This window comes from Diadema antillarum, unplaced genomic scaffold, assembly GCF_040938485.1.
Source record: "Diadema antillarum isolate AM-2024a unplaced genomic scaffold, OU_Dant_1.0 seq00000782_RagTag, whole genome shotgun sequence".
NCBI lineage: Eukaryota > Metazoa > Echinodermata > Echinoidea > Diadematoida > Diadematidae > Diadema > Diadema antillarum.
This window is the reverse complement of record NW_027271670.1, coordinates 843,156-864,428: the sequence shown is the minus strand read 5'-3', so window position 1 is coordinate 864,428 and position 21,273 is coordinate 843,156. Positions and strand designations below refer to the sequence as shown.

Sequence of the window (21,273 nt, the reverse complement as noted above, 5' to 3'; positions counted from 1 at the left end):
AGCGGTGTCATTGTCGCATTTAATCAATCATCTCAGGACCAGCTACCCAGCTAGCTTGTTAGCAAGAGTTGCATCACGTCAGTAAAATCAGCTGTTAAATTTGTAATCGATAGTAAGCATCTGGCACTGGAGCTCTTCGCTGTGTTTTTTAATCCCCATTAATTGAATGATGATATATCTATTATTCCGTCTATTATTTCCTTAGAAATACATTCTACTAAATTTATGTAAATATAAATATTGCTAAATATAGTAGATTTTAAGTCTTTTTTCATAAAAAAAAATACACAAAATCAGACTACTTTGAGCGACTACTTTTGAGTCTATCTCAGCAATCGATCTAGAACTATCTTACCACCTCGTCATGCATCACGGTAGTCCAGCCTACGACGTACCGATGCGACCACGATGCGATTTCTAACGTGTGTAACTGTGGTAATAATCGGCAGCGGATCGGTCGCATCATCGCGGAGTTAAACGTGCATTGCAGGCGTATTTTACGTACCTGGTTCGAACTGAAGGACGTGTGTGCAACGATAGTAATCTTCTATTTGATAAACGTTCCATTGTAAAACATAAACACTTATTAACAGATATGTCGTTTTTCAGAAGAGCACTGCCTGTAGGAGCTGTCCTATTGGGTACAACTTTTGGAGGTGTTTCAGCGTATTTTGGCAGCAATATCGTCCGCTCACCAGTAGCGGCCGGTGGTGGCAACAACCCGCCGGGAGCTTCGGGGGCACAAGAGACCATGATACCGGTGTTACCGAGAGATGACCTAGAACTGAAATTTGTTCAAATATTCTTCAGGCATGGTGCGAGGACGCCGCTCAATTCAATCCCGAATGTTGAAGAGGTGAGTGGTGATATCGACTATAGAAGTACTATTGACGGCCCTACGACCTATCCATGTAAATAGTGGTTCAATTTGCAGAATAAATCACTGCACTGATGTGATCTGACCATGATAGTAGGGTGTCTGATCGCGCACCGAGTTGTGTCGCCCGAAATCTCTCCCCATAGGTTTTGCGTGGCGCTGCGTGTATTATGAATGGCGAGCGCGCGCATCAAAAAGTGGTCACGGTTTTCCGCTAAAAAATCACCTTTCCGGCAATTTCTTAGGTTGATCCCAATCAACAATCTCGACAAGTTATGTATCATCTGAAAGGGCAGAGTTTGCTCCATACTACCCTCAGTCAGCATTTCAAAATTCGAAGTATTTCTGGGGAAAATCGGCAAAAGAAACATAAACTTAGCTGTTATTCCGAGACGGATTCGTTATTTGCAATGCTGACTGAGTGTTAAGAGGTTTCGGCTATCCGGAATCCATTGGTACGGTTAGTTTTTTGCTAGCTCCACGGGATCATATTATAAAAGTGTGCTGAAAGTACCCATATCACTCACTCCCTAGCTCAGCGAACGGAGGAGGCGTGGCTTGCATATTCATCACTTCAGCGCGACAACGCGTAAAGCGGACTGATGCATATGCATTTTACGCGAAACAAGCCACAATGACGCTTCCAGCGCGAAGATTAGGCCCGCACGTGCTTCGCGTAATGCATACAGAGCCGGCCCGCCCGATACGTGTGACGTACTTGACATGCATAACATAGCACACGTAGCACTCAAAAGCGTAAGGTAACGGAGGTTAAATAGTCGCGAAATAAGACATTGAAAAATGAAAGAAAATAATAAATTCATTAATTATTAAAGCATTTCACATTATCATGAATACTTGCTCATTCCTCATGACTGCACTTAGCCGATCAACAGTAAATTAGCTTGCCAAGAATTACGTTTTCAAAGTCTTGTTTTCTCAAGTCTTCGTTTCCGCCTGGGATCCCGTATTTTTTTTTAATCAAATGTCAAATTTTGATATTTGTCAAAATAATATTTTCACAAAGTAGATAATTTCATGCATATCTTAGATTTGTCATGTTGCTCTCCCTTATCGGCATACGCGTGACTCTGCGCACACAAGGGTTGATTTTATTTTGTTTTATGCTATTTTTGAAAGCATTTATAATACGCTAATGCGAACGTTTTTCAACCGCAACTAATGACTAATTGAAAGAAAAAAAAATCAGGGTATTTGTTTTGATTAACGTTTGTAATCTGTGTAATCTTATTCCTTCAAGAGAGAATCTGTCCACAATTGTTTCTTGCGCAAATGTGTCGCTCAATCGCATGAACAGCTCAATGCAGACAAATTTCCGTTGCATTTGCTTTCTTAGTGTGTCGGGAAATCGGAAACCTGATAAAATAGATTAAAAAAAAAACTTACCTCTCCACTTCTGTTACATCGAAGTCAAGTTTCACGGTTCCAAACGATGGTTACTATCTGTTCGAAATATACATTTTACTGCTTCCAGCGGAAGAATGACTGTCGCATATTCTAGAAAGTCGGAGGCACTACGTTTTCATGACACACGTGGACGGAGTTGCGATATTATGTAGCACTGATCAAAACATAAACAAATAATGACAAAACACAATAAATCCCTACAAACACACACACACACACACACACACACAAACTCACGCCAACTGATACGCATAAATACGCATAATACCAAATACGCATAAAGGAACGATTATTCTCCGTTTAGATCCGTTCATAATCATCTGCTTCGAACACGTCGCGACGTAAAACAAGAGACAACAAATCAAACTAAAGACGCAATAATTATTTCTTTCATAACTATCTGTTCCGTTTTTTGTTTTTTGGTTTTGTTTTTTGCTTTTATTCTGATTAATTTCCAGTCATAATGATATTTGATATTCTCATTTTTAGACACTAATCGTTTGTCCGGCGATAACGGTAGTCGATAACAGCGTTCCGTTTCCGTAAATGTTGATTTCAAATCTCACAAATTATACCCAAGAGCAAACGAAAATTGAACGTCATACTCGATCAGCAACAATGCGATGATGGACATATTACTGTTCTCACATTATTTCTTTCCCAAAATGTATCACTGTACAATATTTTGAAACAAGAGTACACCAATTAATGTGTGTGATAGGGCCTATACGAGGATGTGAATATTTCATTATCTGTTTCTCGTCAAAATTATGAAGAATTGATCGTTTTGCCTGTATTTCTATTGAGGTTTTATAACTCTCAACGAGTGACATACAAATACACGGATGAGATAACAAAGAAGCCTTAGCATTTTGAATTGTACATCCATTCAACATTTAATACGGAGACAAGTTATTCATAGCGTGAAACTTCACAGCGTGGATGTAATTGGTTGAGTGCTTGAAGCAAATGCAAATCCACAAAAATATAAATGTATAAGCTTAGTTACATGACTGGCTGATTATTCACGTGTATTTCACTAAACATGAAACACTCGTTAAAAACGTTGATCATGGAATAAAAAAAAAAATGTCCGTTTTATAAAAAGGTCTGCGTGTTCCGTTCTGCAGAGATGTGATGAAAACCAAGAGCCTGGAACCTTGATGAAATCAAAAGCATACCTGGAAGAAAAAACAAGACAATGAAGGAGTGAGGAAAGCTACAAATAGGCGATGAAGTTTGGATGAAAAAAGATGGAAAAACAAAATAAGATAAAAACATATCTTGTAATAAATGAAAGGGGGAATACATGTATGAAAAAGCATTACCACTATACCAGAGCAGTACAGTTTTCACGGGAAAAATAATAGACCACTAGAATCAATAAAATATACTTTTAAACGGAAAGAGGAAAATGTAGAGAAGTGTTCAAAATGACCACAAAAAAAAAAAAAAAAAAGCTGCGCAAAGTTCGTGCTTGCGCTTCCAAATTTCAACGCAATAATAGCTAAAATCCTGAGTCGTATACTCGTACTGCTGTACAGGTACACGTGTGCGCGTCGAAACGTACACAGAGCAATGTAGAAGCCGGCCACGTGTATGAAAGTGGAATCAAAACGCATATCGGTATTAGGTAGACACCGCCGACTCTGAATTCTTGATTTTACAATTTAGGTCAAACTATACTTCAATATCGATCATACTCACTTTACACACCCTTTCCGATCTGATCAGCGCTGATTTCAGGCTCTTCGTAAGTGTTTAATGCCGGCAGTATGCGTTCGACCGGGCGCGATCTGCAGGCCCATCCCTAGGCGGCCCCGGCCCCGGTGATGCAGGCCAGGCCGATGGATGGTTACATGGCGAGATAGCTCATACAGCTTCCGTGTTTATGTCCAGTATACAGTACAGTACACACTGCAGAGCGTAACGTGCGCCGTACGTTAGAGTGGGCGGGACTTAACGAGTGCGTATCCAAGCCGGGAATCGCTATGGAAGGTTGCGTATTAATGGCCTCTGTGCGCTCATCAATTGATCGCACGCGAGCCGGGCTGTGCGGGCAAATCTTACGTGCTCGCACTCGCGCTGTGAACCACTTTTTTCACGCGATTCTGGCCAAAATAGTCTAATCTGGCATCAACTTTCGAAGCTTATATCTCGTGATTAAAACATCTGTGAGCCTTGATATTTGGCACATTTTGTATTTAGACATATCTCTTATCAAATATGTAAGCAAAATCTCTTAAAGGCATCTCAAAGCAATATTGTAAATTACCTTCAGACACCCTAATGATAGTTACTCAGGTGATAGTGTAGCCCGACCAGACGCTGTTACTACGCTATGCGAAAACGTTTACCATGTACAGCGACTGGACTGGGTATAGTTAGTCAGGGATAGTGATACAGTACTAAGTCATGTAGTGCCCTGTTTATACTGTAGGGCCTACTGTGTCTGCTGTATTGTGAATTAACTCATCAGAATGTAAAACTTAAATGAGTCTATTTTCTGTCAGTCTTGTAAATTGGTAATGGTACTGCAACATTTTTTTTTTTGTAAATGATGAACCAACTGCACATATATTCCAGTGTCTACAGCAATAGGACGGAAGAGACAGACATATGTTACATGTACAATTTACAAAACTGTAAAAGAAAGGAAGAAGGTGAAGGAGTAAATGGTCTATGGATCAGAAGAAGAACTGATGATGATAAGTTTAGTCTTTGTAGACTAGTAATAGACATCTATTTAATTATATTTAAAGTGCATTAGCCAAGGCCCCAAGGGAAAAAAAAAAAAAACGGGCTCTCTGAGTCTCATGCAGTGTCAGAAATTAGAAAGCATATCAACTTTATAGACAAATGAGCTGCATCAAAAATTGTAAAAATTTTTACTAACATGTATCAGGTCTTTGCTGTGAATGAGCTACATAGACGTCTTCATTGGATTACTGAAAGTGTCGATTTGGTATCAATTTTTGGCAACGTCCCTGGGGAGGACCGTATGATACACCCAGCTGTGGTCGATTCTAGTATGCAAACGATGCATTTGTTACGTTAACATAGCACAATGGTTATCTATAGATCAACCACAGCTTTTTTTTTTTTTTTGTAAATATATACAGCCTTGTGTTAAATAATAAGCGCTAAGGCCGAATACTGAAGCTGAATCGGCAGTTTCCATAATGGCAGATTAATGCAATGTATTTCAAACTTCCTTGAATGATTTGATACATTTAATAATGAATATATTTTTTGCAAGTTTGATGCATCTGAACTTGAGGTAATGAGACAGCGATTGGATACGAAACTGCATGACAGTATTTTAATAGCACACACATACAAAATGCAAGTTCTAGCCCTGGTTAGAATGAAAGAAGTTAAGACAAGAAAAAGAGAAGAAAAAAAAAAAAAAGCAAAGACAACATGAAATGTAATTAGAAAGGAAGAAAACAAATAGAGACAGAGGCTGTAGGATAGAAGGCAAATAAAAAGGCATGGTGGGTGAGCAAAAAGATATTAAAGCTGAAAGATGAATGAACAGAGAACAGACAAAAGAAGATTAAGTGTTATGCTCTGCTGATTGAATTGATACGCTAAATGCACATTGCTATACAGTAGCACACTGAACAATGTATTGATAGGCCCTGGAGCATGGAGAATAATGTAATGTATGTTCTTTGAATATTCATAATACAATTTGAATTATTACCCTAACTGCTTGTATCGCCAATGAGTTCATCTGCTGGCAAGCCTTCTCTGTGGGTCAGCACAATTACTGTCAACTTGATAAGTATTGCTCTGTCCTTGTAATTCCTATTGTGTCACAATTAAAGGACCTTTGTCTAGGACTGCGGTATCATTATATACTTGAGTTGGTCATCTAACCCTTTTTACAGCCAGATTTTGGGCATGATTGGCCATTTAATGCCAATAAGATGGCTGACAGCTCAAAGCATTAAGCACATATAAAGATCTAACCCTTTGCTTACCAGTACTAGAATTATGTTGTGTCAAGTACAAAATTTGTGGGAATTTCAGAAAACCATAGGATCCAGGACAAATATGCACATACATGTACAACATGATGAGACTTCATACATGTCAACAATCATTCACTTAGGATCTTGAGGTTGATTTCTGCAAGACATGTACATGAATTTAATGTGTTTTCAACTTACTGCTTGTATCACAATATCCAAAGGCATTTTCTGTTGTTATTGCTTCACTGTATCACTCGGCACTGCACTGGAACAACTCAGTTTGCTTTCAGAGTGAAAGCTAGCACCATGACATGTTGTGACAGTTGGCCCAGCACCAGTCTGTCTTGTACTGTGAGTCTCTGAAATCATGAGATCACTGTTCTTGCGTACTTTCCTTTTAGTTTGTTGTGGTTTTCAGAGGTAGCAGTTCTAAGAAATACACTAGAGAAAATTCATGGACTATAGCACTGAAGGGAACAGTAAAAAAAAAATGGGAGAAGATGAGAAACTGAGATGAGGCATGAAAATAGACAAAAGATTGAAGAGCAAAGGAAGATATTATGAGAGACAATAAGAAGACATTCACAGATGAGAATTAGCAAAGTCAGGATTTGCTTTGGCATTTTCTGAGTTCTATCCTCATGCTTGTTCATGTATTGCACCTAAAGGAAATTATACCACTTGTGTTTTACCTCTTACAGCATGGTGATGTATCATTATCTGTGGATTTACTTGTTTATCACTTATTCATTCCTTTGTTTATTGTTTTGTATGTTCATTTGTACATGCATTTCATTAATACAGGTATTTTTATGTGCTCTCACTTACTTGTTCATTGATTCAACTCATTCATTCATTCATTCATTCATTCATTCATTCATTCATTCATTGTTCTGGTCTCAGGCATACTGGGATAAGAGCACCATCTTTGGAGGAGCATCGGATCTATGTATCGACTACAACGTGTGCGATCTGGAAGGAGGGGAGCAGCCAGTGTGGCACACTGAGAATCACTACAGGAGGAGAACACTCAGGGCAAGTCTAATTAGCATTATCTTCTAAGTTGTAAAGTGCTGTGTGTATAGTTTTATCTGTTTGTTATTTTAAGATAGTGGCCATCTCTTTTCACCAAAATTTCATTTTTTCTGAGATCAGAAATCCGTCTAATTCTATTTTCTATGAACAACTTGTTTGTAAAGTAAATCAAAATATGTATAATGTGATTTGTTGTAATTGTGATTTTGTAGAGAGATATTCTGCATTTTCATTTTGGAATAACTGGAATATGCTATTAGGAATCAATAGCTTAATAGGTAGATAGATAGATAGATAGATAGATAGAGAAAGAAAGAGGGGGAGAAAGGACTAGAGGGAATGAGCAAAGAGAGAACCGATAAACATCCTATGGTGTCTTAATATTGCTTCCTAGTTAGCATGCCCAATTCTGACCCGGTGTGTTGTCTTTCAGGGTGGGTCATACGGAGGTCAGCTGACAGCGAAGGGGATGAAGCAAGCCCACCAGCTTGGAACCAGCCTCAGGAAGCATTACATTGACAATCTTCACTTTTTACCTGCCGAATTCAGCCCGGAACTTGTCTAGTAAGTGTGAGCAGGCACATAGTCTGCTTTCATGTCATAACACTGTCTACCACTTTTCCCTCACTTTGGAATAACTTAACTGCTTTTGAAGCATTTGTAGTGAGAGACAAAGGTAGTGTGTCATTGCAATCCCTAGCTGTAAAGTAGCTAAAAATGAAATAACTAAGGATGCTTCATGAACTTGTCTTGCATCTGATGAATATTCCTATTTGCATTGATTAGAGCTTTGAAATTCATTGTAGTCTGTGTTTGCCAAGGATGAGAAAGTGTAATGCCTTATTGTGAAGTATGGTGAATTTATGAGTTGTACTTGATGAAGAAGAATTTCTTCTGTATTCAGAAATAGTTGTAAATGGATTTCATAATAGCAAATACTTGTTTACCAGAACATGATTGACTTGATTGAAAGTGCAGTTATTAATGTTGATTGTGTGGAGATTTTATTCCTATTTATTGTTTTTTAATTTTCAAATGTTAGGATGGATGAGAGGTATTCGTGGATTAAAGATTAGTGTTTAATACCAAGAGTGCAAAAAATGATGAAATAATACTTGGATTTTTGCTCCTTTTGTAGCACAAGATCAACAAACATCCACCGGACATTACAATCTCTAGGCTGTTTGTTAGGTGGTCTGTACGGCCAGGACATGGCATCCCAGAAAGGTGAGGCTTATCCATGGTTAAAATATACGTGGAAGGAAACATAGCTCAAACAAAGAAGAGATAACGTACAATATGTATGACTTTCTTGCAATTATGTGAGAAGCACTTGTACTTCTCTGTAACAAAGTCAAAAAGTCTAGTCAGAGAGTGAATGTAGTGTGTTGTGATTAAAGCAGTCTCCATTATTGCTGCCTCCATAGACTTGATAGATCCTGATATATTCAAGGGTATTGAAGCAAAGGAAATGGAGTGGATTTTATGAAGAAAAAGATTGTGTGTAGCGGATCTATTATATTCTTCTTGTCCATAGATTTTGTTTTACTTATTCTATGAATGCAACTTTGGATTTGGAGTACGTCACTGACTCGTCAGTGACTTCATAAGTATCATGGCAACAAGGAATGAATCGTAATCTGTTGTTTTGAAATTAAGATCCATAATACCTGCAGTGACGTATCCAGTATTGAACATATTACTGCCAGCAACACATTTCATCATTCTATAGCCTGGAGTTGAATTCCAGATACAAAAGGATTTATGTTGGGTTTACGCCTCTGCTAAATTGTATTCTGTGAATATCTTGGACTTACGCTGTCATCCCCACGGTTGCCCTGCTGATAAGCATCCGCTATCTTCTTTAGTGACTACTGTAAAAGTGGATATTTTCGCGCAACTAATTTTTCACGCTTGGCCCGGTAAGAAGAGTTTTGCGTGTTTTTAATTCCGTGGAATCAAGACATCACGCACAGGAACATATGGCAAGCAAAAATATTCGTATGCTTTTTTTTCGCGCTAGTTTCTGGTTGCGCGAAATGCGCGAAAATTTCAACACCACAAAAATTTCCACTTTTACAGAGTGAAATGTATCCAATCCCAAATCAAAATCACTGAATTTAAACTGTACCCCTCCTTGCATAGGCCCTGTTACCCTGTATGTGGCCGAATCATCCAGGGAGATCCTCTACCCGAACAGTGGAAACTGCAAGCAGTTGTCGCAGCACTACTCCTCCATTTTCAAGGACATGTTCAGCGTTCCTGGAATCCGGCACGCAGCGGCCGTCATTGCACCACTCCTCAACTACAGCGAGGGGGAGACAAAAAAGCTGGACTTCATTCGTGTCAGAGATGACCTAACTGCCAGAATTGTAAGTTCATCAAATTCATTTACAGGAACTAACTGTAAAACCAGAAATATTCGCATCATGAAACTTTTGAATATTGGACCCAACTGCCTTTTTTTGCGGCATGAAACTTCTGCAAATTGTTAACCATGAAAAAAATAAGAGTGTACTACATGTACTACTAATACAGGGATTTGGTCAACTTTTGTGCGCACTATACTTTCATGAATCTTGGCTCCTCGTGAAATTAACGAAAGTTTCATGCATGTGATTTTTTTCTGTTTTACTGTATGTAATACGTATAATGCATGTTGACTTGTGTTGATTCACGATACCCTCAACATCACTTATGTGTGGCCACATGAATACAGTGCACTTCCACTATAACAAACACGATTATAACAAAATTCTGGTTACAACAAAGTCAAAATTCAGGCCTCAACATTTATCCACTCTATGTATTTTTATTGGTTATTTGTCTGGTTACAATGAAATTTCGGTATAGTGAAAGAAAACTGCCGGTTCTGAGGACTTTGTTAGAACGGGAGTCCACTGTATCTCAATATGTGCCATGTATTTTGTTATAACTTTTTCTCCTACTTTTCTTCAGATTACTTGTATAGCCTACAATCATTGCTATAAAGTACTGATTGATAACAAAAGGCACATGAAGGTACCTTTCCCAAGGCTCAGCATAACCTACATGTTTCCATGTTTACTTATGTATGACCTGTTCCATGCGCGAACCTGGTGCTGTGTATATCAATTTCATTGGTATTTCACTTGCAGAATCCTCGTTTGGAAGGTGGTTTTTTTTTTTTTTATTTGTGTGTGTGTGTGTGGGTGTATCCAAGTAATCTGAAGAAAATGGTAGAAGAATATTCCAAAATATATGGTTTGTATTTACATAATCTATTGCCACATGGAAGTGATGATGAGGATATTATGAATTGATACAAGTTATGCATTTACTTTGCATAGTTCCTCTAATCCTTGGTAGAAAAAACAACAACAACAAAATGTCATGGTAAAATGTATTAGTTTATAAAAAGAAACTGTGTATGGACTTCAAACTGAGAGTCTGAATACAAAGCACTTGTTTGTAAAATTTGAAGTGGTAAATATCTATTTTTTCTTGTTTTCTTTTCTTCCTCCTGGGTCAGCTTTTTGTAAATGTAAGGCTCACTTCCTTTTTCACAATGCAAGGATGAATTATCCTTCTGGCACACCATGCAGAGACCTGCCGAGTGATGATGTCATAGATTTCTGTTTGCGGACACTTTAAAGGGGTCTCACAGTTAGCACTTTTCAGATCAAATGATTGTCATTATGCTTGTTGAGTGGAGCTTTCAACTTATGTTTTGCTGTTTTTTAATGCTTGTATAACATGTTAATTGCCTTTTATAAAGAAGAAAGAAGTGATCAAAGTTTGATCCCTGATGATTTTATTTTTTTAATTAGATTGACACGTATAGAAGATTACGGATAATATGAATATTGTCAAATTTGGTCAGTCTGGCATTTTCAGTGGAATCGCATTTATGCACATTTTTAATGTAAATTCCACATGTGCCGAAAGAAAAATCACCATTTTGATATACTCTCAGTACTGATTTATTGTGATAAACTGAGCATGATAAGTCTAAGGGTGAATTGCACTCAATTGTATACCTGTACAAGCTCCTGAAGATACAACAGCAAGCAAATCATGTCCATCTTGCTGATGATATTTTCACTACTCTGTATGATAAGATTGTTATCAAGATATGCCCAGTACTCGTCAAGGAAAATTATCTGAGGCAGTTTACTGTTCATTATTTGCAATGTATCACTGCTTAGAATGATTCTAGGTGTAAGTGTGTGAGGGAATTTGCCACATGTTATTAGTTGTTGTCAACCCCTTTGTGGTGTATATTTTATGGAGCTCTCAGAGTGGGCTTTTGCCAAACAGGTGCAATGGCCTGACTCTTACTCACTGAGATATGTGACTGTGCATCACAAAACAAAACAAAAAGTCGCACCCCTTGATTTTATGTGAGGACTCAAAAAAGGTGAAGCGGGTCAACCAAGTCAATATTTGGGTTTTTCATATTTTCTGAAACAGCTACCCTTCTTCTACATTATTCTTAAGTTTGGGATCATTATATGAATGGGAAAGTGCATTTTCGGCAATTTTTCTACAACTTTTTTTTTTTGTAGAGTAGAGAGATCATGTATGTCTTAGAGGCCCCTTTTCATTTCTTGATGACCCTTTGCACACTTTTCACTTTCAAGTCTAGTAACTTTTGAAGGGATAACACTACTGCTTTGAAAGTTGGCATTAATGATGGACAGAATGTGTTGATAGAGCATGTGTAATTTCAGTTTAAAGGGGACCTCTGGATGATTTTCAGACTTTTACACCTGAACAACTATAAATTAGTTAAACCGAGTACAGAGTTTCTGAATTTATAGTGATTGGGATGAGGAATGAGAATGTTTCCAAAATTTATAACAAATTGTAATGAACAAGGATGATGACATGGCAGCCTCACCATAAGAATGCATGAGTTGAGGCTCAAGGAAGCAGAACAAAAGAATAAGGCATGCATAGATTCTTCACAGGTGAACTTGTTAAGCGGGTGGTATTGTAATGGAATTACACTGCTACATTTCTGAAATATGTGAGGCTCTGATGTCATCAACACTGTTCAGTGTAATTTGTTTAAGATTTTCATTTTTTTGGTTTCTCTGCTCAAAGGCAACAATAAATTCCACGAATCTATGGAACTGTTGATTTATGTACTACGTGATGTGAAATTATGAAAATCGTCCCTTTAATCTGATAATCCCTTAATTGTTGTTACTCTGGTGGTTTACACCCTGTTTTTTGTCCCATTCACCGCACAGCTAGCATGGTTTGGTAAAGATTAAGTGGTTGAATAGACAGATAGACCTTGTACTTCAGAGCCTCTTTTCTCAGTTCACACTTTTCCAGAGTGTGTGCTTTCTTTCCAATATTTGGATAGGTTAGGAGAGTCCAGTTCAATAGACCAGTTCGTAGTTCCACTTTGCACATGAGCAGAAAAAGGTCATTTGTGACAACAGGCATTTTGGTTTGTTAATTCACTGAGATAAGCATCTGTGATGTGATGATTATTCATATGTGACCGGCGACAACGGTTTCAGGCAAAAGTCAGGAATTTTGAAAATTCATTTTTTGACTGAATCACATTGTCCATTTTCTAAGCTTTGCATTGATATAAAACACTTGTATTCTTCGGCACCATAAGTGGGCATAGAAAGAGAAATAAAATGCACTTTTTAAGTTGTTAACCTGTCAAAATTGCGAGAAACCAGGCTTTGAAGATTCACCTCTTTCTCAAAGACAATGTCCGAGCGGCGATACGAGGGGAGAATCACCCATCTGTACGATGGTGCCAATCGATGTTAAGCTCCGCCTCTAGCAACCACATCGCCTTCTGATTGGCTCACTGAGAGAGTCAAATTTCCCGGGCACCTTCCTCGGAGCTCAGCGTATGGAGTCGAAAAACAATGCGTTTCGCTCGGGTTTGTTTACAGTACGTCTTTCAAGATGGCGAATACGATAATTGCACGTACAGCTGTATGGTGTACATGTACATGTGTATTTGGTGCACGCATTACGCAATGGCATCCACACGCCATGACCGTGTGCATGTAACAGGAGCGATGGCGAATCTACACATTTACAAATCGCGTTTTCATAGTGGTTGATTTGTCTATATCATTGGCGACCCTTTTGAAGGCAGAAAATTGCTAGTGCTGGCAAGGGTCATGCTTCCTGTTTGTTTTGCTTTTACAAGATATGCATCATATGTTGCTTTGTTCGGTGGTGCTAATTAAATTGAAACAAACAAACAAACAAACACGACTCGTTAGTTTGGTGCGATCTTGACGTGTAGTATTTGAATATAATTAGTCACATGTGACCGCTCCTTTCCTCTCATCTACCTTCCATTGAGTCAGTCTGCTGTCATAATTTTTACTACATGTACAAGTAGACAAATTTGAGAATATCTAGTTTTCTTTTCACACGGTTATGTCATGCTACATGATTTTTGTTTCACTTCCGTTGTCGAACATTGCGGTAGAATAGTTTGGATAGAAAGCCAAACGAAGAGCACGCACTACAGAGCGAACGTATATAAACCACTATAGCAAGAACAATGGAGCGTGTAGTCGAGTCGTGCACGCGTGGACAAAGCATTCCCCAAACGCTGCAACTGGTGTCTCCGAAAGCCGAATTATGTAAATGTATGCGACGCACCAGCCAATCGCATGCGAGTCCTTGCGCCGTAGCAACACTGGGGATATTGGCGCGGCGTTCGAAAGAAGCTCGAAACTGACGAGTGCGATCCAACATAGGGTGCTTAAAATTCCATTTTCGATAGGAAAAAGTTAGTCTTATGCTATGAAATTTAGTGTAGATGTAGAAAACATATCAGAGATTCGATTTCTGCAAAAAACCTAAATCGACAAAAATAATGGTCAAAATCTTTGTACCCCGCCTAGGAGGGAATTTGCTCTTGCGACTTTTGCCTGAAACCGTTGTCGCGGGTCACATATATCCTTATATTGATAGATGGTGCTCGCCAGCACATCCACCTGACAGCAAGCCTGCATGGTATTTGGCAATATCAAAAGAAAATGTTGTTCATGCATTCAATACAAAACAATGAAATGGATGCCTCCTGAAATGTCAATTGGCCATTCTGGTCACCTGGTCTAAACGCAAATTCATTCTTTGTTTGAATATGAATTCCATGAATTGTTACGTCGGGCAAGCTTATGCATTATGTCGCTTTGAAAACAAGTGAAGTGCCTAACCAACTGAGAAAAAAGAAAGGTCATTTGTACCAACGTGTACATGAGCCAATTACGAACTGGCTTATTGAGCTATCATGCATCATTTCAAAGCTTAGAGTCTGCCCTTAACTAAAAATCCATAGTGGTGTCTAGGGACTTTTTGTTGGTTTTGTGATGCAGGATCACATATAATAGAGTGCTGATCAGCTGTTCAGGTGAAGTTCCACAATCCCAGTTTATGTACATGTATTTTCTTACCATTGGCTCCATCCTTTCCATACAAACATCAGCTACTTATTTACAAAGCTGAGACATTTGCTAGAAGGTCATCTTGTTTTTGTTTTGCTGTGCAGTATTAATGGCAAAAGGAGGTTCGATCTGCCCTCCCCTTGCCGCCAATAGATTTGCTTATCCTTTCATGTACTGTATCATACTACCAAACACACCACTATACACACACATACATACGAGCATTTACATATATATACAAACATACATACTGTACTCTAAAAGTGGAAATTTCCATGTGCTTAACTTTTTGTAATGGGCCATTTCAGTAAACTTCACTTATTGATAATTTCATAAATGAGGTTACCTTTGCACATATCACAACATCTGCAAAACTATTTGCTAGTCTTCTTGATTTTGTGTTAGCATCGTTGAGTGCAAACTTTGCAAAATAGTCCTCCTTCACAGGACATACATTCATTTATACCAATGTGATCAAGTGACTTATGAAGTCCCGACCCTTGCCACATTTTGACAAAGGACAATCAACACCTCACTGTTGTTACATTTTCTTCACTGATCAAAACAGGTTGTTTGAAACAAGCTGTCTAGGAGTGGGGATTATGTAATCCAATCAGTCCCTATTGTATCAATGGCCTTTGAGCAGGGCTGTTACTTTATTACACCCGAGGTGGGATTTTGCTTTGCAGGATTGACTCAAAAGAAAATTCCATCCAGATATCTGTTGCTTTTGTATGAAAACAGGAAAAAAAAGAAAAGTAGTTCAGTGAATTTTTTGTTTTTGTTTTTTATTTTTATTTCATTTTAGGTTTTTTTTCCTTTTTTTTTCTTTTTTTTTTTTTGGGGGGGGGGGGGGAATCAGACACATAAACAGGGCTTGTTAATAACTTTTTTTCTCTGTTGGCCCGTTCAGGCAACTAAGATCTTTGCATCTGAAATGTTTGGGCCCGAAGAAGAAATGAAGTAGCCCAAAATAAAAGGAAACATTAGAATCAATTTTAATCTTAGTTGCCTGACCAGTCCTCTAGAGGAGAGCCTTTTTGGAAATTTGGTGGCCTGACATCAATTTTTAGTGGCCCTAGGCCACTGGGCCACCAGGCCACCTTTAATGTCAATCCCTGATATTAAAAAGAAGTTAACAATTGTCAAAGTTGACCAGCTCTCTGTGGGGTTTGTATAAGAAAATTCACAAATTCTCCCATGAAAAATTTTCTTCAGACCTGCTCTTGGTAATGAGAGTGATATGTTTTTGGGTGTCCTCCTCAGCAGATAAGTTCTGTTCTGAACTTTTCACGTACAGGTATTTTCATGCATTGCTACTTGTCAGACATTTGCGCATATTAATTTTAGCAGTTGTGAGGGTCTGATAACTTCACCTTTCACAAAATAAGAATATGAGAATGAGTTACAACATATAACAGTACTGACACATACTGAATGTTTTTATGATGTGCTTCCCTGTTCATTAAAAAGGTAGTATGTTCTGCATTCAAAGTACCATACTAGCACATTGTTTAAAATGTATGTTAAAATCACTGCAAAATTTCATCAAGTGCTGCAAAATTTTCAGCTCATACAGTACCTCATAGTTTATACTGTAAAAGTGGAAATTTTTGCTTTGTTGAAATTTTTGCACATTTCACGCAACCCGAAACTAGCGCGAAAATAAAAGCACGCGAATATTTTTGCTTGCCGAATGTTCCAGTAGTTGAAGTCTTGATTCCGCAAAATTAAAAACACGTGAAACTCTTCTTACCCCGCAGCGCGAAAAATTAGTCGCGCGAAAATATCCACTTTACGGTATTAAAGCAGAATATCTAAACTTGACCTACATCGTACAGTACCTTGTAGTGTAACACATTGAAGACTAGTCTTGGATTCTGTGGCTTTGGTAAATTGGAAGTGTGTAAAAAATTACTAGTATACGAAAATTAGTCCATCTCCAGTGGGTTAAGTTAGAGCGTCCGAACTTGACCTACCTGTAGACAGGTGTTTTGGCAGTTAGCCAGCCCTCACAGGTGTAACACTGTGCCTCAGTCCAAAAGGAAACCTCAGTGACAGAATAGGGATTATAGGGGATTGCTTTGTAGGTCATCTCTATTCATTGACAGCTAGTGTCCAGACGTCTGAAGCAATTGTCAAAGACAATACTCTAGGGATATGCCCATCGCAGAACAAAGCATGTTAAAGGTCCTGTTTACCTTTGGGAACAGTGATTAAAAAAAATTTACATGATATGACATTTAATGCATATATGTGTAGGTCTGTTGTACCACAAAACATCCTGTCATATATAATTTTTCGCGATAAAGCCTAAAATATAAGGAGATATCTGTATTTTTCTCATTAAACCGTAACTGTAGGCGGTTTTAGTCTGGAAACTTTTTTATTATAACTATTGTTCACATTTTATGTATTTAACAATACTTAACATCGATTTTACCGATTTTAAATTTTCACAGTGGTTGTTTGATATCCCTAACTCACATTTTAGAACTATTTTAAAGCACTAATGCTGGGTTTTGTTTCATCTGCAAATGGTAAATTATGCCTTTAAGGGTTAATCTCATGTGATCGATATATTTCTGTGATTGTATTCATTCAATAGTAAAGGTTTAAAGTAAACTGAACTTGTGTATGACTGTGTACATGTAGTAGTAATAGAAGTGGGTAAACTGAACTCATGAATGTGATGGTGTAGTAGTAAAGTGTATATCATGTAAGTGAGTAGACTAAATCCTTCATGAATGTTTTTTGTCCCCGCCGAACGAGTTCGAGCAGGGGTCTATGAAACGGGCTCCGTACGTGTGTGTGTCCGTCTGTCCGTCTGTCCGTCTGTCCGTCTGTCTGTGCGTCTGTGTGTGATCAAAATGTTCAAAATGCTACTCCTTCGCCATTTCTAACCCGATTTTGATTCTGTTCACTTTATATGATAGCACTACATGGGAGCTTTGAAACTTCTATACCCCGGTACAGAATTTCAGTTGTGACCTTTGACCTTGACCTTTGACCTATATTGTACATTTTGCTTCAAAATGCTACTCCTTCGCCATTTCTAACCCAGTTTTGATTCCGTTTGCTTTATATGATGGCACTAGGTGAGAGCTTCAAAACTTCTACACAGAATTTTGACCTTTGACTTCTTTGACCTTTGACCTTGATTTTTGACCTATATTGTACATTTTGCTACAAAATGCTACTCCTTCGCTATTTGTAACCCGATTTCAATTCCGTTTGCTTTAAGTGATGGAACTAGGTGAGGGCTTCAAAACTTCTACACAGAATTTTGACCTTGAACTTCTTTGACCTCTGACCTTGATTTTTGACCTGTATTGTACATTTTGCTACCAAATGCTACTCCTTCGCCATTTCTAACCCGATTTCGATTCCGTTTGCTTTATGTGATGGCACTAGGCGAGGGCTTTAAAACTTCTACACAGAATTTTGACCTTTGACTTCTTTGACCTTTGACCTTGATTTTTTACCTATATTGTACATTGGCTACAAAATGCTACTCCTTCGCCATTTCTAACCCGATTTCGATTCCGTTTGCTTTATGTGATGGCACTAGGTGAGGGCTTCAAAACTTCTACATAGAATTTTGACCTTTGACTTCTTTGACCTTTGACCTTGATCTTTTTACCTATATTGTACATTTTGCTACTAAATGCTACTTCGGCGGGGACATATATTACACACCGCGTAATTTCTACTTTTCCTTGTTTGTTTTGTTTTGTGTTTTTTTTTAAGTGAACTAATTGGATTAACTAAACTCTGTTGTTACGGTATTGATATAGTAATTACAAGAAATCTTCTTTTCCTGATATCCAGGAACATGATGTTGATGTGCCCACCTATCTACTCCCAGTCCTGGACCTCATCGACAGGTCCGCGGTAGTTCTCTGCAGATACCTGATAGAGGGCAGTAATGCCCTCAGCAAGGACATCATTCGAATTTCAGCGGGACCCACGATGCACTATCTCACGCAAACGCTCGATGCAGTCTGCAAGAAAGAAATGTGAGTATGAAATACCACAATATAATATCATGAGTGTAACAAATTGAAACTTCCCCCAAGGTGTAGCAAAATTGTTCTCTTAAATGGAAAGTTCATTTTGTGGTCAAGTTGACCATAGTACAGAGAGAAATCTTACATAGTTATGACTGTAAAAGTTTCATAATGTAAAACCCACCGCTATTAAATTTTGAAGTATGCAATGTTTTTCTGAAGCAGGGGCAGCAATTGCAAAACATATGTGCATATTACCGAGACGAGTCAATGATTTCACTTGTGCACAATTCTCTTCTCATTGGTTTCTTTATAAGAATGTTTGGAAATCATTCTTTTTGTCAGTAATGGAGGAACTAAGTACCTTGTATACTGTTATTTGGAGAATTCTAGAATTTGGAGCCAGTGGAATGAAACACAGATGTAGGACTTTCACCTTTACTGTATTAATAACAGTATGAATTAACAAAATAATGGGCCATTCAATATATCCCTTTAAAACCTGCATGCATTCTTGCACATGTGGGATTAGAAAACAGTAAACATGTTTTTTAAATATAAATGTATGTGTTCTATAGCCTGCCCTGATATGAGTATGTGCATGAATATATGTCTCAGTGTTTATGTTTATCTGCCTTGTGTGTGTGTGTTTGTGTGTGTGTGTGTGTAGTTGTGTGTGGCTGCATGCGATATGGCCACTTCATTCCGCCAAAGCATATACCGTAGGTCAGAGACTAAACCTGTGAAAAGCTGTAACTTCCATTGCACAAGCAACACTGACAGACATGCTTCCGTGTGGGATTTGACTTTTGAATGACATACCAGTAAACTTGTGACTTGCCATTCGACAAGTTCTGCTGTCATGGTAGCATGATTCTTCAGTCTCGTATTTTACCTTATAAGGGAGTTTTCTGGTGAATTTAACTTTTGTGCATGACCAGAGAACAAAGCATTTTCCATAACAACCCACAAGTTTGTCCAATCTTGTCTTTTGTGGCAAAAACTAATTTTATGGCTTACAGTTGTACGTTTTAGATTTGATGACAGTTGTAGCTCCAGCTCAAATTCTGTTTGTTATCCTTGTTGATTTGTAGTAACTGAAACAATGTCTGACAAATTGTGACTGAAATATCTTGTAGGAATAAACTGTGGTAGAGTTATCAAATGCAGGCCTCGAATTAACCGACGGCCACCGACGGCCATGGCCGTTGGTGCCCCTCTTGTCGGCCGCAATGCCTTTTTTTCCTTGATCAAAGTTACGGCCAAAGAAAATGTGCCCTTTTTCTTGTGGCAGTGGTGCCCTTTTAGAATGAAAGTTATTATTTATGACGTATAATATGCCCTTTCTCAAAGTCTACTCAAATATCATACCTTCAGTTCACTCGCGTCCCAATATATCTGATTCAAACTCAAAGTATCTTTCCGAGATGCGAGACGACGTGTACGTACATGTGTCTACACCCGACCGGCTTTTACCGTCCCGACTGCCTCCGCAGCGCAGCGGCCATAGAGTTACTAGCTAGGCAACGGCGGGCCGGACAAGTGGTCGCAAGCCATGCTAAAAAATGTCAGGCCTGTCGGACGGCTGCGGTATGCGAGCATTGCCATCTCTCGCACTCTGCATTCATGCCCGCCCGACGCGACCCGCGCCAACGCCGCATGCTCAAAGCAAAATGGTGCTGGAGGTGCTCCAAAGCGAGCGCAGCGTGTGCGTTGAGAACGTACTGTATTACAGAACCTAAATCGTATTGCGTATGGCCTACTGCCTAACGTCGTCTGCTGCGGAGAGATTTTATGCGTGCGTGCGCTGCTGGAGTGTAGCAGCACAGTTGATAGCTTACAGCTATGGGGCATTCACATCACGTATAAACACCCAACATGCCCTTTCAAACGTGGCCTTGGTGCCCCTCTGACTGACCTAAGTGCCCCGGCCTCTTGGAAAAAGTGCCCTTTTCTAAATGGCCTTGCCCCTCCAAAATCCTATTTCGAGGCCTGCAAATGCGATGTATCTTTGATGTCACAGGTCAAAGGGCAATGTAATTTCAAGGATTAATGCATTAACAAGGTAATTGCTTGAATCCTGTGAAGAATGTTTTTATTTACGAGAATATGTTACTAGAGAATAGAAAATGAAAAGAGAAAAAATGGCATCTAAAAATCACATTGTTACATAATGACCTCTTTCTGATCACTTTGAAAATCTAGCAACAAAGTGGCTGATAAAATGTTTGGATTGAAGTCGATGGCACACAAGAATAGTTTGATTCCGCGGGCAGTCACAGCTGATGCAAATTGTAGCAATGCTGACATACAGCATGGTAATTATATTAGGCAACTTTCTGTTTTTATGTTTGTGACATTGCTCTGGGTACGGTGTAACATGAGCTGGAAAAGGAGCTTGGAGGAATACGTGATATTTCCAGATATCTCCTCACATCCCTTCTTGAAGATATGATGCACATGTAACTTGAAATGTGAGCCAAATTTCTCCTCTGGAAAAAACAAAGAGCAAAAGTTAG

General features: G+C 38.6%; 1 protein-coding gene across 1 annotated transcript in view; it reads left to right on the top strand.

Moving 5' to 3' along the window:
• The first annotated feature begins 533 nt into the window (after positions 1 to 533).
• Positions 534 to 21,273, top strand: part of LOC139739073 (lysophosphatidic acid phosphatase type 6-like) — an 88,770-nt gene continuing 68,030 nt past the window's right edge. Inside the window, exons 1-6 of the mRNA XM_071649685.1 lie at positions 534 to 856; positions 7,189 to 7,320; positions 7,754 to 7,884; positions 8,459 to 8,547; positions 9,466 to 9,692; positions 18,576 to 18,763. Of these exons, the coding sequence (XP_071505786.1) occupies positions 596 to 856; positions 7,189 to 7,320; positions 7,754 to 7,884; positions 8,459 to 8,547; positions 9,466 to 9,692; positions 18,576 to 18,763 (1,028 nt within the window). The 5' untranslated portion in view covers positions 534 to 595. The remainder of the gene's footprint in view (positions 857 to 7,188; positions 7,321 to 7,753; positions 7,885 to 8,458; positions 8,548 to 9,465; positions 9,693 to 18,575; positions 18,764 to 21,273) is intronic.